Raw genomic sequence first — 18,340 nt, 5'->3', positions numbered from 1 at the left:
TTGTATTATGATATACTGAGCTAAGATTTATGTCCATGAAATTCTTGCATTTGTATATTTGATAAAATTGTTATTTATCCAACCTTGAGTTGTTATATGTATTTAGAGAGTCTGAACTGCCGACTGGGGGGCTCATGAGTCATTAAATTTTAATGTACATCTTCTGCAGTATTATTTATAATACTGTAGTGGATCAGCATTATTTATAATACAGCAGCGGGGTTGTGACACAAATGATTTACTAGGTATTAAATTAGGTTATAAATAAGTCTGTTCAATTCAGAATTTCTTCCCACAAGTAAAAGCAATAAGATCAAAGACATCTGCATATTTATAATTTATGCTTGACAAAATATCAAAGATAGATAGTGTCTCCCTGAGGTAATGTTTCTGTATGGCGAGGACACCACACAAACCAAGGTTATTTGACTGCTTACACAAGAAGTTTAAACAGACTGGTTGCACAGTTAGACTGGCTGAGAGATACTGAGCACATCAGGTCCTTATTCCAAATTGCAGCTGACTTCAATAAGGCAGCTGGCAGTAAAATACCTCACCTACCAAATTATCATTATACATAATAGATTGCGCCAATTATTTCATTACAGAAATTGATTGAACAACTGAACCCATAACTGAAAAAGAGTACTTTATATAAATAGGGAGACAAGTGAAGGATGTCTTAATAATTGATGTTGTTACAGTGTCTGCCTCCATTTAGAAAGCCTGGTATTTAATAAGAAACTTGGCTCAAACTTCATCAACATGTCTTAAAACCTAGACTAAAGAAACTGGATTTGAATATCTTCAGTCTTCTTCAATTTCATTCCAATGCTAAGTTAATAGATTTGAGTTCAGATTCATTCTTAATGCACTTACTCCAAAACCGTAGATTTACCAGTGAATACCATAATTTTCCCATACTTTTTGGAGACAAAGCAGCGGTTATGTTATCTGATCATACAGCTGTGCATGTATGTGAGCTTCAGTAACATCAGCCTTAAAATACCCACCCCTAACCCCGACCCTGAAGAACATCCGCCCAATATGGTACACAATACACATTATAATAATTATGTACATCAATCTCAAATGGCTTGAAAGTTAGAGGAGAAAGGAAAGTGAAAAGTTTAAAATATGGACCCATAACCTTTTCTTGAAGATCCCCAATGTGCTTGACAACGTAATTTGTGCAGATGATGTATAAATATACAATCCTTCACTCTCAGATGGCTTTCAGGTTATAAAGAGAAACTGAATTAACCTAAGTGCAAACCAGAGAAGATGTTTGGGCTGGGTCTGTGATGTAAAACTAATGTTACTGTCTGTAGACTGCTGCTTTAGTCAGTGACTATGACCTCTGACCCCAAAATCAATGGCCCTCTTCTTCGCCCAAGTGCAAGCCAACTACATGTATTGTGAAGAAAAAAAAACATTCATCTTCTTTCAATCACTGTGACCTCTGTACTCCAAAATAAATTGCATTTTTCCTTCTGCCTGGTACAAGTTTTCCACAAAGTTTTGTTTCTGTAATTGATGGAATTATTGTGCAGAGTCATTTTTCTTCTCTCAGCCAGAGTGAACTTGACTGTTGACCTTAGACCTTTTCACCCTAAAATTGGTAGGGTTCTTCCTTAACCCAATACAAGCTATCAACAGATTTTGGAAAATAGATTTTGTAGAACTCTAATTATTATTTAGAAATCATTTTCCTTCTTTCAGTCTATTAAATGCAAATGGTGGAGAACTCGAGTTGTTATGCAGAAACCATTTTCCTTCTTTGAGCCAATCACCTTGATCTTTTAAGTGTTAAATTTGTAGGGTTCGATCTTACCCCAAATGCAAAAAATCCATCAAGGTGGTGGACAACTAAAGTTGTGCAGAAACCAAACTGGTAACATACAGACAGACAGATGGATGGACAACATCATAACATAATAGGCTTTCCCTAATGGCAGGTGTATATAAAATTAAAAATATCTACAAGCATCTCCTTCAAAAACTAAACTAAAGCAAATACTGTTGTGAAGGCATTTACATTTCTTCAAATGGTGTGATCCATTGGTTAATATGGCTGCCTTTAGTAATTATAGATGAATATTTAAACTACATTTTTTAAAAGACTAATTTACTAAAATGGATCTGACAGGATGGATAATGTCACCGAGGTCTTTCAAATTTGTGTTAATACTGAAGATATGGGATCCAATATCCCCCCCCCCATTATGTGCATTTCCTATTGCATTGGTTTTACAATTAGAATAGGCAGATTTGTGGTTATTTTGGTTTCCTGTTTTAAACATCACATTTTATAATGAATAGTATATATAATGTATTAAGCACTTCAAAGCACTGGTAGAACTGGCTCAATTAGATGCTCAAATCATTTTTAACGGGGGGGGGGGGAGGGGCTAGGTTCGGTAATAAATTGACTGGAGAAGCACATTTTATGAGGCCTAATATTGAAGTCACTAAAAACAGAAGAAGAAAAATATTTCAGTAATTCCCCAAAAATGCTTCAGATAATTTTTACAAATTTTACAGAAAAGGTTTCTGGTTTAAAAGCATTCACTCTGAGATAAATGATGTCACTTCACAATAAAGTATAGCTAAGATACCGAAAGTTGAAAACCTACAAAACAATTTCTTATATCCACATGATTCCAAAATTGTACAAAAATATTTCAGATATCCATTACTTTTTTCATTTTTTTAAGAATTAAATTCAATTCTGTTTAGCTTTGGGGTTCAGCTCATATCTCCCAAGTTTAAGTCAGTCAGATTATGTCATGTTCAAGGGTCATCATGCATTTATGTTTTCTGTCCATCACATTTTCTTATTTTCTTGTTTCTTTCAAAAATTCTCCAAATTTTCATAGGAAGCATTCCTGCATCAAGCCCTCTCAATTTTGTTCAAATCATGCTCATTGCATATCTGTTATCCCTGCTCTTACTAACAGAAGTTCTCCACGCTACATTTTTGGAACTTAAACCACATTTTACTGAAAATTCTTCATCATGAAGTCATCTTACCAGTAAACTTTTCAAATCATAATTATGTTAGACCAGCCATTATGGCCATCATTAAAACTATATAAACAGTCAAATCTGTAAATGAGGTGAAAAATCTCTGGGTCAGATTTGAGAGGAAGCATCCTGGCATGTATGCTCTTTAAATTTATAATGAGAATGGCTCTTAATCCTATATTATTCAAGGCACCACAAACTGAAAAAAAATGGAGGAATCTTGAGGAACGCAAAAAAACATTTGACCTAACTTAAAAGAAAATAATTTCTAGTGTTGTGGCCATTTTTCTTTTCTTCTGTCAAATAACCAACAAACAAAGTAACATTTTCTGACAGAAATAATTCAACAAACCAAGCTTTCTTTCCCAACTGCTTTTGCATTTGGCTACTAAGAGATGTAAGCAGGATGAATGATTTTCAGTTTTACTGGGCCTATTGTCTGCATGGCTTTGTCATTTGAGCCAAGGGTATTTTGTCAGATGGGGAAATTTTAGAATGAATGGGTCTATTGTTGACAGGTCTCTGCCACTGAGCCATGGGCATTTTGTCATATGGCTAGATTTTGTGGATGATTGTGCCTACTGTCTGCTGGGTTTTGTCATTAAGGGTAATTATGTCCGATGGCTAAGATTTTAGGATGAAATGGGCCTACTGTCTGCAGGGCTTTCTCAATGAGCCATGGGTATTTGTCATTTGCCAAGATTTCAGGACGAATTAGGTCTATTGCCAGCAGAGCTTGGTCAATAAGGGTACTTTATGTGTTTGTTTTAGGATGAATTGGCAAGGGTGTCAGTGGGCCAGGGTTATTTTGTCAGATTGCCAAGATTTTAGGATGAAGTTGGTGTAGCGTCTGCAGTGCTTTGTCAGTGAGCCAAGGGTATCACGTCACTTGTCTAAGATTTTAGAATGAATTGCGTGTAGTATCTGCAGGACTTTGTCAGTGAGCTAAGGGTATTCTGTCAGATGTCTAAGATTTTAAGATGAATTGGGTGTAGTATCTGCAAGGCTTTGTCAGTGAGCTAAGGGTATTCTGTCAGATGTCTAAGATTTTAAGATGAATTGGGTGTAGTATCTGCAAGGCTTTGTCAGTGAGGCATGGGTATTGTCAGATGTCTAAGATTTTACAATGATTTGGGTTTATTGTCTGCAGGGGTTTGTCATTCATCCGGAGGTATTTTGTCAGATTACCAAACTTTTAGAATTAACTGGGCCTATTGCCTGTAGGGCTTGTCAGATGGCCAGAATTTCAGTGGTGGCTAATACTGTAATGTGGAACTTAAAATGTTTCCATTAATATTTTTGTCCCACTGCCCTTTAATATTATAATGACTGCATCTATTGCAAAAGAGTCTTTCTAAATATTCTACTGGTCTATAAAGTTGTAATTCCTACAACATTCCCATTATTTGGAATTACACTTTCCAACAGCTACATAGATATATTGCATTTTGTATTTCTGACAAAGAGTAAAGTAGATCAAACGTTGAGGATCACATATGGCAAAATGATGAGCTTCTGCATTTTTTTCTTCTCCAAGCATGAAGTGTTCAAAATTTGAAAATTTGTTCTATGAAGTTATCCTTTATCTTGCTTCTTATACATGCTATAATGTTTCTGGCTGAGTCAAAGGATTCATGAAATTATTGCCCATTTGCAATCTGCTGCACAGGGGTTCCTTGCAGACAAAAATAAATCTATCAATGACAGGTGCAATTTCTAAATTCTTGATATTATCACTTTTTGATTTCAATTGTTCCTGAAGTCATTTGTAAGAAGGATGTAGAATTTAATCATATTGCTCACTACATTGTGTACAACAAGAGTCCCTTTAAGGGCATGAGGCTCTACTAGGCAAAAACTTTCTATGAATTCAAGTGAAGAAAATTTCTTCCATTCAACTGCCAAGTGGACATACTGGGTATCAGATTTGTACCATTTTCATTTAGGAACAAAGCTGACAGTGTTATGAGTCTTTTGGTCCAAATCCCATGTCATAATGACCATCCATTCCAAGAGGGTAGTGATGGGAAGATTTTCAAGACAGCTCTCATGGCAGCCATACTGGATCTACAACTGGCATCATTTTCATTTAGGATCAACTAGGTATCAAAAGAAGTCTACTTGTGAAACCCCCCATGTTTGATATGGAGGAATAGTGATATAAGAAGACTATCTACACTGTGGCAGACATTTCAGAACCCATATCAGCACCATTAAGAATCTTGTAAATTATTTTCAAGTACCGTTTTGGTTTTACCCATCTCAGACAGTGTAGGATCATCTGCATAGAGGTCAGTGGAAAAAAGTGAAGATCCTATCTTAAGAGATAATTCATTGATAAATAGAATGAATTACAGAGGTCCGAGGATAGAGCCCCGTGGTAATCCACAATTAATATTATTACTTTGAGAAAGGTGACCACTGAAACATACCTTTTGCACTCTATCAGTTAAGTAAGAAGCAAACCAGTCTAAGGAGTTTTCACTGCATGTATAGATTTTTAGTTTTTCAAGCAAACTTTCAGGGTCTACAAAATCAAAAGCTTTACAAAAATCAACCATAATAGTGCCTATCATTTCTCCCTGATCTAATGCTTTCAGCCATTTATCAATCAAAGATACAACTGCAGTTTCATGGGAGTGATTCAGTTGAAAGCCAGACTGGTTATCATGAATAAGATCATAAGTGTTTAAATAGTTGAGAAAAGAATCATGTACATGTTTTTCTAGTAATTTGGAGAGACAAGGAAGGATTGAGATGGGTCTGTATTTACAACATCTTTTGTTCCTGCTTTATGCAACGGTGTAACCTTGGCAGTTTTCCATGTTTATGGAAATTTATAAGACCTAATAATTTCATTGCAAATGAAAGCTATACTCTCTATTATTGCAGGTGCAGCTACCTTTAGTAGCCTTGGTCCAATCATATCAAGTCCTGTAGCTTTACAATCGTCCATTTTCTGAATATATTTCAACACAAATTCAGGACTCGTTTCAGGAATTTCAAACTTAATATTGTTTTGGTAATTTTTTAGCACAAAAGATTTTGAGTTCCAGATGATCAGGTGAAGTTCTGGGTTCTTTAAGCTTTTCAGCAATTTGAACAAAAGAGTTATTAAAATATATTTGTGATGTCATTTGGATTATTGGTATAAATGATCTCATGACTGAGGGATAAAATTTCAGTTTTACTCTTACATTTCCCTGCACCGTACTTTGTAAACTCTTTCCAGATAGCTTTTGAGTAGTGTGCTTGTTTGGCTTGACAGATCATTTTATTAACTTTATTTCTCCAAACTCTATATTTAGATTGATTTCCTACAGATTTTAGTTAGTCTCTTTGCTTTTTTGCTTCTAAAATTTCTGGGGAGATCCGGCCCGGCTAGTGGTTTTTCTTAATCCTGTGTGTTTTTTAAAGGGGCATGTTTGTTCACTATTCTGATGAACAGATCTGTCCAAGTATCTAAAACATCATCAATATCTTCAAAGATGTGGATTGTATTCCATGGAATCTGTTTCAGATCCTCCAGAAATTTAACAGTATCAAAGCTTTGAAAAGATCTATAAAATCCATTTTTAATCTGATGAGGTTTACCATTTCAAATCTGGATCAACTTACCTCTTTAGTTATTTTTCCATGTCCATCAAAATCATACAAGGTGAAAGACCATTCCTGCTTGTTGTCTAATCCTCCAAACTGAACACCACACTCAACCTCCTGAAAGTACACAAAGCATCTCTGTAACTATTCAGTCACTAAACTTAATACTTCTCCAATCACTTAACAGAAGTTGTACACAGCTACACAATGTTGTGCAATGCAATAAACATATTTCAAATATGTTAACGGACCTAAACTTGGAACAAAAGTCCACTGTTCAATACCTATTTTATTCTCTTATTACCATATATCAAGTTCTGTTCATGCCAACACAACATGAAGACTACCTCATTCCAGCTGATATTCAATGTTATTATGTAGAGACCATCAAATTTATGGGAACCGAAGGGAGAAAAATGTGTGTGTATATATATCAGATATAAACAATGAATAGGTAACAGATCTTGATATAATTTCAGTGAGATATTATTCAAAGATGCAACATGTGAATTTAAATGTCTGTGCTGATACAAGTTTCAAACAGGATAAAGAAATACATATTCTGAGAAATCACTCAGAAACTGTAATCTACCAGACAAGACCCATGTTACCTGGGGAAACCAAAGAAGTCAAATAACAGTAAACATAATTAGTTTTGAGGAATTCATGGTTCAGCGAGAGCACAACAATAAATGACATGCATTTCACATTTTTAAAAGAAAATATGTATGTATGAAATTTATATATACACTAGTATGTATGCTGTACCAATGATAAACCACAAGATGTGTAAATTTTTCATTGAAAGGAAATGAGGCTTGCCGAGTTTACTTTGAATGAAAAATTCATACAAGCGGTATATCATTCATACAGCATACATACAATACATATATTTTATTTTTATCACATACAAATACACATCTTAAACGGAGTTAAGATATGCTCCAGGAAACTGTATATTGATCGAGTGAATGATCTCTTCACATCCTCATGAGGATGTCCACTACAAAATGTAGTTCTATGCCTTTTCTTGTTGTTCACAATCACATTTGCAAATTGATAAGTTGATTGTTTTTTTTTTTTGAGTTTCTTTCTTTTATTCATAGAGACAAACAATTTTATTATTTTTATTATATATAACGCACATTTAAAAAAAGATATTAAAAAAATATGAAAATAAAAAAATCAAAATCAAAATAAAAAATACTATATTACATCTTGATACATTATTGATAAATGTTCAACATTTCATCAGAACTCAATTTATATAATAAAAAATTATGGGGTTCATAATACTTATGATAAAGTATTTATAAATAATTAATCATAATGTATTGAGAATTAATTTAAAAATGCAGTTTCATTTTTAAAGAATTAGTAAACTTATTTATATGACAGCCCTGACGAATCCATCTCAGCAAGGCAGTTGATTTTTTTTTTTGTAAGTTTGACTAGTTTTCAGCAAGGTTTAACAAATAATCAATAACTGTGACTGTAAAGCTGGAAAATGTAATTACAAGTTTGATGCAGCGACAATAAACTTTATATTCATCTGAAAAGTTTGTAAAGTACATGTAGACTTTATTTACCACAAGTACAGTTGCACAAACTTTAGTTCCTAACCATTAATGCACCTCAATGGCTTGTTGCTATCTCTCGACTTGTAATTCTTGGAAATTCTTTTTCCATTTCACATGACAACGGCAATCATATCTCCTGCCACAAGACAAACTCAAACTGGCACGTGATATCCAATAAACATAATTGTGTCCTTTCCAGCTTTTATACACAGAATCTGAATTCTTTTTTATTCTTCTGTGTTGATTATTAATGCCTTTTTTAGAAGCTTATTTTCCCTTTCATCTTAAACATGCATTGCTTTCTGGATGCCATTTTGTAAAAAAAGTTCTATAATCAACAGTTTGATCATGAAGATGCACTGCATGAACAAATAGGTGCAGTTCAAAGCATCTGGGGTGCTGCTGTAAAGTTAGTCTGGTTCCCTGACTTATTTCACTAATCCTAATATGAAAACCAGATCCATATCAAACACGGATGAATCGATTATCTGGATTTTTCTGCAACTATCATTTTCCCATAGTTTTTGCTTGTATGCCGTAAGTACATATTTTAAGGGTAATTTTTGTAAGACTTGTGGCAAAATCATAAGATTTGGCAGGTCTGATATGATATTAGTTTATACTTTCACTAGTTAAGTTATTCTGTAAATTAGAATAATATAAAAATATTCTTAACTAATTGTAAACTGGGGACATAATAAAAAAAAATATATTAAATGAATGCCATTTAGTGTTTTGGAATTTAGACCTTTTGGATATACTGTATTAAGACGGTGAATCCAATAGGTTTCGTTTAGCAGACATTCCATCTCAGAATCATTTATAACAATAGGTTGAAAGGAGAAATCTTGCAACACATTGAATGTAAATTTTATTTTTGAAAGGGGAACTCTTGTTAAAATGTGTGGCAACATGAGGAGAAAATGATTGATCAATATAATTTTTATGCCTGATCTATGTTGGTCCATACGTTTAGATATTTGTTGACTGGTTTGTCCAATATATTGGATGCCACATTTTTTGCTTGTGATCAAATAAATAACATTTAATGTTGCACAATTAGTAACACAACACATATTGAAAGCTTGTTTTGTATTATTACTATTGAAAGAAGTATTTTCATTAAAAAAGAACAGTCTGAACATCTAGGTCTATAACATTTAGTTGATAATCCTTTTTTATATGTATTTTTTTCAAATTTAGAATTAATGAGGAAATTTTTAAGATTTTTAGTCCTTTTATAAGCAAGTGTGGGTTTGCTTTCGTGTATTAATTTAACAGTTGCTTTACATGATTAATTTTAATAAATCCCAATATTTGTTGATAATCTTATCTATATTAGGCAAAATTGGATTATATTCAATAACAAAAGGAATGATATCTTCATTTCTATTATTGATTTGACATTGTAAAGATTCGATCTGTGTAAGAGAAGATACTTTTTGGAAAGCAGTATTGATGATGTCAGTAGGGTAATTTCTATTTAAAAAATGCTGACCTAACTCTGTCAAAGATGATTTAAAAACAGCATCATCTGAAATAATTCTTCTATTTTTGCTCGACTATATGGTATCCCATTTTTACATGATTTAGGATGTCATGAAGAATATTCAACATACTGATGAATATTTGTGTTTTTAAAATGAACTATGGTAGTGATGACATTATTTTCATTTTTCATGACCTCTACGTCCAAAAATGATACTTTAGTTTTAGACACATTGAATGTAAATTTTATTTTTGGATGTAATTTGTTTGAACTGTCTATAAAATAATAAAGGTCTTCTAATAAGTAACTCCAAATCATAAAGATATCATCTAAAATTTTTAACCAAACATCTAATTTCCACGTAAATAAAGATGCATAAGAAGGTACCATAGAACTACCCACTGCTGTTCTCATTTTCTGGAGATAGCTTGTATTACCAAATCGAAAAAAGTTATTTTCGAGCACAATTTTTATCAAATCACAAACATGTTCTTTTGATAGTTTATAATGTATATTTGTTTTCTTCAAGATAATATTTATATGCTTCGTTACCATCATTGTGTGGTATATTTGTGTGGAGTCAAACCATGTCAAGTGTAACTAGGAATGAATTTTGAGTTAGTTTCAGTACAGATTTCAATTTGGTTGCTGTTGTTGTTGTTGTTGGGTTTAACGCCATTTTTCAGCACACGATAGGCTATGCATGGCGGCCAGTATTAATGGTGGAGGAAGAACTCGAGAAAACCGCCGGAAGAACCACCGACCCATGTTCAATTTGGTAATGAAATCAAAAGTTTCTTTAACAACTGAAGGTAGTAATTTCATCAGCGGTTGTAAAATATGATCAATATATTGCGATATATTTATAATTGAGTTACATGTAGAAATAAAGGGTCTACCTGGATATCCAAAAGGTAGTGACTTATCAAGCATGTTTTGTATTTAGAGTAAAATATAAAAATTGGGTGTGCATATTTTATTTGGGAAGATATCTAGTTCATCGTATATGAATCAATTGTGTATAGAGATTTCATTAATAAATTTATTTATATTTTCTTTAATTTCTTCAGAAGGATTATAGGAAAGTTTTGTATAATATTCTTCATCATTTAATTTTCTTTCAACTTCTTTAATATAATCCTCCTTATTCATTATTACTATAGTGCTAGACTTATCAGCCTTTTTAATAATAATACCTTCATCTTAAGATAAGGTATTTAAAGAATTTAGATCTTTAGATACGTTTGTAATAAGTTTTCTTTTAGGACTGCTATTTAAAATTTCTTGTTTAGTTGCTTCAATATAAAAATCGAGATAAATATCTTGTCCACTAGGTGTAAATGATGATCTTTTTTATTGAAAAAGGGCTTATTTTGTAGATGAAAGCTACTTTCATATTGTGAATATGTACATGATTGTGAGAAAAAGACTTTTAATTTTAACAATCTGTAAAATGCTTCTGCTAAATTAATATTATCATGCACTTTGGTTCTCAGACAATATGATAACCCCTTACCTAGAAGAATGTAATCACTATTAGTTAGATTTTGTTTAGAAAGGTTTAACACAGTTTCTTTTCCTCTTTCAATTTTCTTTTTTCTTTTCTTTTCTTTCCTCCATCAGTTCTTGGCTTGTATTCTAATAAATCTCCTATTCTTTCTTCTGTTTAGTGTTGTCTGCAACAAATCCTTGAGGGTTTCCATTAGTCTTTGTATTGTTGCTATTATGCTATGTTGGATTCCTCTGTATGTGAATTTGAATTTTATATATATATATATATATATATATATATATATATATATATATATATATATATATATATATATATATATATATATATAATGTAAATTCACAAGGCAGAGGATTACTTTCATTTTGGATGAAAAATAAATGAAAAGTCAAGCCTTTAAAACAGTTTAACTGTTAGACCTGGTGCCAGTCTAACCCCAGTGGGTACTGGTTATTTGCTGGAATTAGCAAGTGTGGCTTAAAACCAGACATAAACCAGAACCCAGTCTTTAAACACCTAGATTAGAGGGATCTGTTAGAAGCACATCAAAATACTCTTCACCCTCCAAGAGTTTTCCAAAACTTATCATTCCTTTATCAATACAAACTGAGGGAAATGTGTACTAAATTACTGCAGCTGTCATCAAATAAACCAACTAATACAAAAAGCTGAAGATCAGTCCACTTGATACAAAGACAAGACAGGCCTATAACAACTGTAAATGTTGTGTTTACTAGCACTGTATCATATATCTTACATACCATCTGATGTGAATTATTTAAATTATTATTTTCCTATAAAGCAATAGAATTTTTCAGAATTAATTTTGAATATTACAAATATTATTATATTTGTGAACCTTTAGTCAAATGTTTGACATGAGTCATGTATGCCTACATGTTAGACAACAAATAGGACTTTGTGAAAGGTATTTTGACCAGTCCAAAAACTTTTGGAATAATAAGTGAATTTAAAAAGAAAAGAAAAATGTTAACTATTTTTAAGTTATAATTTATAAGTAAATGTGAATGTCTTAAGTACACATATTCCTTTGTAATACTAAGAATCATCATAACGTTATCACAACAATTTTCCTTCGAGCTGAGATATTTTATTTCATCCGAAGATAATTTTTTTGTAGTTTTGTTTTAATTTTATGTAATTTCTCAAGTTCACTAATTGTATTCTTACTTGTTTATTGGTCTTCTCTGATAAATATCTTGCCCAGGTGTTTGCATCCCCACAAAGTTTTTCTGCCTACTGTACGAGTACTGTAGCTAGTCCTAAGCTTATTCCTATTTTAATCAACATCAGCACAATGTCTTTTAAAGTGTCTCAGAATAATTAAGCCCATCTTAATCACACATCATGTGCCCTGACATATTCTGAGATATACACCACCTAGTATCACTTACATGTCAAAACCAACTTCTAACAAAGTACCCATCCATCTTCCTTTAAAAAGCATATCATATGTATCAACAAATAGTTGCTGCTCTCATTCTGCTACACTCCTTCAAAACAGCACGAGAAGATTAATCTCAAATCATGCAAGATTGACTGGTCATTTTCTTAGAATGGACATATAACTGATCCTTTACTCAACTTACACAAATGACAATTTACTTAGCTTAGACATCAAACTGACAATTTACTTGGCTTAAACATACAACTGACAATTTACTTAGACACACAACTGACAATTTACTTAGCGTAGACATCAAACTGACAATTTACTTAGCTTAAACATACAACTGACAATTTACTTAGCTTAAACATTCAACTGACAATTTACTTAGCTTAGACACACAACTGACAATTTACTTAGCTTAGACATCAAACTAACAATTTACTTGGCTTAAACATACAACTGACAATTTACTTAGACACACAACTGACAATTTACTTAGCGTAGACATCAAAATGGCAATTTACTTAGCTTAAACATACAACTGACAATTTACTTAGCTTAGACACACAACTGACAATTTACTTAGCATAGGCAATCAACTGACAATTTACTTAGCTTAGACACACAACTGACAATTTACTTAGCTTAGACATAGAACTGACAATACACTTAGCTTAGACATACAACTGACAATTTACTTAGCTTAGACATAGAACTGACAATACACTTAGCTTAGACATACAACTGACAATTTACTTAGCTTAGACATACAACTGACAATTTACTTAGTTTTGACATACAACTGACAATATACTTAGCTTAGACATACAACTGACAATATACTTTGCTTAGACATACAACTGACAATATACTTTGCTTAGACATACAACTGACAATTTAATTAGCTTAGACATACAACTGACAATATACTTTGCTAAGACATACAACTGAGAATTTACTTAGTTTTGACATACAACTGACAATTTACTTAGCTTAGACACACAACTGACAATTTAATTAGCTTAGACATACAACTGACAATATACTTTGCTTAGACATACAACTGAGAATTTACTTAGTTTTGACATACAACTGACAATTTACTTAGCTTAGACACACAAATGATCATTTACTTAGTTTAGACATACAATTAATCATTTTCTTGGCTTAGACATACAACTGATCATTTTCTAAGCTTAGAATACAAATAATAGGTTACTTAGTTCAGCCACACAAATGATCATTTAAATTAGCTTAAACATACAACTGATGTGCCTGCTTAGACATATAAATGACTATGTACCTGCTCAGACATACAAATGATGATATACCTGCTTAGACATACAAATGCTTAGTGTAGATATACAAGGCTTTACAAGGTCCCATAAGTTTCTCTAATAGCTCAATTGCTTGGATTACAGCTAAATGGGAGAAATTATTGTCAATGTTGTCCCTTCATAGTGCTGATGGCAGATTCATGCCATCTGCATCTCAAAGCATTGCCTATGTGTAATGGAAAGAATGAATGACATGTTTGAAATGCATTAATCTAATCACAACACCACCTGCATAGCTGAAGTAGGCCATTCATAAAATAATTATGTATCCAATAAAGTAACTAAAAGCTAGGAAAGTGGATGCACCATAAAAGTATAGAAATATCACAAATTTTAAAAATACTTTTTATTTCTAAAACTTTAAACACAAAAAAATTCATCTGTAATATTTTTTCCCAGTTTAGATATGAAACGATGTGTAGTGTTTCAATATTCCAATACATAATTAAGCCCCCCCCCATAACCAACAAAAAATCCATTTCTTAAGTGTTTTTAAAATGTTCCAATCAATAAAAAATGAATTTTAAGTATTCTGTAAATATTTCATGTAAACTGCTTTAAATGTTGAAGGGTTGAAACTGTATATGCTATATAGTAAATTTTATCTGTTGACCCTACTGGATGTGTTGGAACCATCATAGCACAATTGGTAGAGCACTGAACTTCTATTACAGGAACAGAGGGTTTGATACCCATCTTATCCAACCAGGGTTGGCTGCCATAATGTGCACTTGGAAAAAATACTTGGCTCCCACTTCCCAAGCAAGAAAAACCTACATAAAGGTGCTGGAAATGCTATTTAAAAAAACAAAATGAAGAAACCGAGTCCCTCAAATGGACTGTTGAATGCCTGGAAATTCTTTCACCCAGTAAAGCAACACCATTAATTCAAGACAAGACCATTTCTTCTGTCATTTGTTGCAACCATTTTTGATATCCTTCAGTGATTACAAGATTTTCAAATTAGATGTTGTGGTATACATGCTGGATGTTAGCTTATTCAGGACAAAGTAGATATCATAAAATCATAATGACAAATTCATTCAGGGGAAGAAGTGACAACCAGATTTTTAAGAAAGTCATCATGACAGATTGGTGAAATCATCCATTCTGGGGGAGTAGTGACAAGCCAACAAGATTTTAAGACAGATGTCAATGCAGCCATATAGGATCTACAACTTTCACAATTTTCATTTAGGATCAACTAGATATCATGAGAAGTCTATTGGTGAAAACCCAATGTTGATATAGCCATCCATTTGGAGGGGACTATAGAGAACAATATTTTCAAAATACGACACTACTCACAACGAGTATCAATAACAAGGTTTTCAAGATGGATGCTGGGCCATCATATTGGGCATCCGATCAATGCCATTTTTATTTAAGACTAACTGGACATCACAAGAAATCTTTTAAAACCCTATGTCAATTTGATTTTCTGTTCAAGCAGAGGTGAAACAAGAAGATTTTTAATATGTCAGCCACACTGGATTTTACATCAGCACTATTTTTATTTACAACCAACTAGACATCATAAGGGGGCCCTGGGCAGCTTAGTGGTCTAAAGCTCTTGCCTTTACTGATCGCAGCAATCTCACCTCAGTCTGTGGGGGTTCAAGTCTTGAGCTCTATCAATGTGGGTATGTGAGAAAGCTTCCTAGAAGTTTTCTGTGGGTCAATGGTTCTAACTGGGATTTTCCTCCGTTCTTCCTCAACTAGTTATGTTGCCCACCATGACCTATCATGCACAGAGAAATGGTGTTAAATCCCCAAAACAACATCCTAAGAAATCTTTTAGTGAAAACCTCATGTTGATATACCATCAAGAGTAGTAATAACAAGATTTTTATGATTGTTGCTATGGAAGCCACATTGTATATCAGATTAGCACCAATTTTATTAACTATATGCCATAAGAAATCTTTTAGTGAAAGCCCCTTGCTGATATGACCATCCATTCAGGAAGAGGAACAATTTAAAAAAATGTTCAAGATGGTGGCCTTACTGGAAAACAGATTGGGACTATTTTTTATTTATGACTAGCTAGACAGCATAAAATGTATTTTAGAGAAACCCAATATTGAGATGACCATCTATGTATGGGAACAGCGATAACAAGATTTGTCAAAGATGGCCACTCTGGCTGCCATATTTAATATTAGATTGGTACCAATTTCATTTTGGCCTAACTAAACATTACAATGAGTCTTTCATTGAAAACTGTTGATTTGACCATCGATTCCATAAAACTAGTGATAAACATTTTCAAGATGGCCACTGTGGTGACCATATTGGATGCTTGAGCAGCACCCTTTTTAATTTAGGACCAGCTAGACCAGTAGATGAATGTATATGTAAGTTTCATGGCAATCTTCCAAGTAGTCTAGGAGTAGCATTAACAAACTGTGTTAATGGACTGATGACAGACAACAGACCACAAGCTCTATGACCAATAAAGCTAAACAAAAAATAAAATAAAATAACAGGCAACTAGACAGCTGGAGACTTGTTTGGTCAGTGGTTATAGAATCTATTTTGGGACAGTTGACTGACAGATGGTACTTACTGCATAGTGAGGGTAAGATGTTCACATCTTCCAACAGTTCAGTTGGAAAAGTGATAGCTTTTAAATCTGCATTGTGGTCACTTATGCTTTCATACATGCTTCAACTGCTTGTTATTATATACATGTACTTGCCTGAAAGTCAGGTCCAACTGCAAACATAGACCCTGATCTGCTGGTGCATTATGCAATGGCAAATCATGGTACAAAAGTTTGTTGTATCAACTAGTGCAAAAACTGCATAGACACTGCTCTGCCAGGGCATTATGCATAGGCAGAACTGGGTCTATCCACTCTGCAGTTGGACCTGACATGTAATCAAGCACACAAAGTAAGGAATGGCTGAATTGCAAGCCATTAGACAGGCTCACAAAACTTTCGCCGGACCCTAGTAATGGAATGAATTTAGTCACCTCATAACAACCCCGATTGATGGACATTAGTGTATGCATTATTTTTCAAATTGCAACTGACACTCCGGTACCCAAAGTGAGAGGTCGCAGGTTTGAACCTCGTACTAGCAGCTGCCACACCTGGAGCTCGGCATTAAGAGGTTAGTGTTAGGACTAAATGGCCCGGGATCAGGATAATGTGACTGGGTGGGACATCTTGCTACATGTCTGCAGTGGGACATTTTGCTACATGTCTGCAGCATGATACCCCAGTGCTAGACTTCAATATAAACAGCCATGCTGCAGATATTGTAACAATATGACTGAATAAAATTGTTAAAGCTAGGTTAGAAATCCTAATCACACAGACGCTCAAAATGTAACTGTGATCTTTGTAAAGTCTTCTGTTCTTACAAATGTCTTGGTATCCTAAACAATCCCCATAATTTTCCAAATCAAAGCACAGTATTTTTTTCTAATGTGAAATGCACATCCAACTACATATACATAGTACATATTAGGGAAGACCCAGATCCACTGAATTGGTACCACCGTCAAACTCACCTACTAATCAATGTATCGAGTTCTTTACTGTTTTGCTTATAGCTCTCAGCAAAAGTCACAGTAGCTCAGTAGTTCATGCACTGGACTCCTGACCAAAAGGGTGCGGGTTCAATTCCCATCTGGATCAAACAATTCCTGCCTGGAACAAACACCACAGCATGTCCCTGGCAATGCTAATTTATTCTACTTGCCTCAGGACCATATAACCTTCATGTGTTTATGTGCCATAAAACATCAAAACCAACCAATGAAACAATATAAACCTTCAACTGCCACTGCAATAATGTAATGGTATATATACCAGGAGCAGCAACCTATGTCATGTGTGCCACAAGGTGGCATGTCAAGAGGTTTTGTGTGGCATGTGAAAGGCAACCAAAAATCTTGATTTTAACAATGTTACACTCTTACTGGTGGCACACGCTCATTCATTTTGTAACTAATCCAGAAAAAAGTGGCATGCTATGCAAAATAGGTTGCTATCCCTGGTATATACCAACTGTACTAGCTTATAAGTCAAACCCAACTTCAAACTCCACAGACCCAGACCTGCTATTGGACTGGCAGAACTAAATCTATCCATCCTTGTTAGGAGCAATGAGTAGAACAAATAATATGGACCCTGATATGCCAACATGTTACGTGATGGCAGATCATGGTCTATGTTGTTTGCAGCTGGACTTGATTTACAAGCAAGTATATACAGTATGCACAATAAATACCTTTATCTAGGTGTACAATAATAATAATAATAAGCGCTTTACAACATAAACATAAATACCATATATATTCACTCACAAGTCAAACTGCAAACAACAAAGATCCAGATCTGCCATAGCATAATGCACCTGCAGATCAGGATCT

General features: G+C 33.6%; 1 protein-coding gene across 1 annotated transcript in view; it reads right to left on the bottom strand.

Annotated features, from left to right (window-relative positions):
- Window positions 1-18,340, bottom strand: part of LOC149780112 (uncharacterized) — a 140,425-nt gene that overhangs the window by 13,568 nt on the left and 108,517 nt on the right. Inside the window, exon 5 of the mRNA XM_089936885.1 lies at window positions 6,646-6,744. Coding sequence (XP_089793011.1) covers window positions 6,646-6,744 — 99 coding nt within the window. The remainder of the gene's footprint in view (window positions 1-6,645; window positions 6,745-18,340) is intronic.

This window comes from Sinohyriopsis cumingii, chromosome 16, assembly GCF_028554795.1.
Source record: "Sinohyriopsis cumingii isolate HCF-2022 chromosome 16, ASM2855479v2, whole genome shotgun sequence".
Classification (NCBI taxonomy): Eukaryota; Metazoa; Mollusca; class Bivalvia; order Unionida; family Unionidae; genus Sinohyriopsis; species Sinohyriopsis cumingii.
The sequence above is the reverse complement of the archived record's forward strand: the minus strand, read 5'-3'. Positions and strand labels throughout refer to the sequence as shown.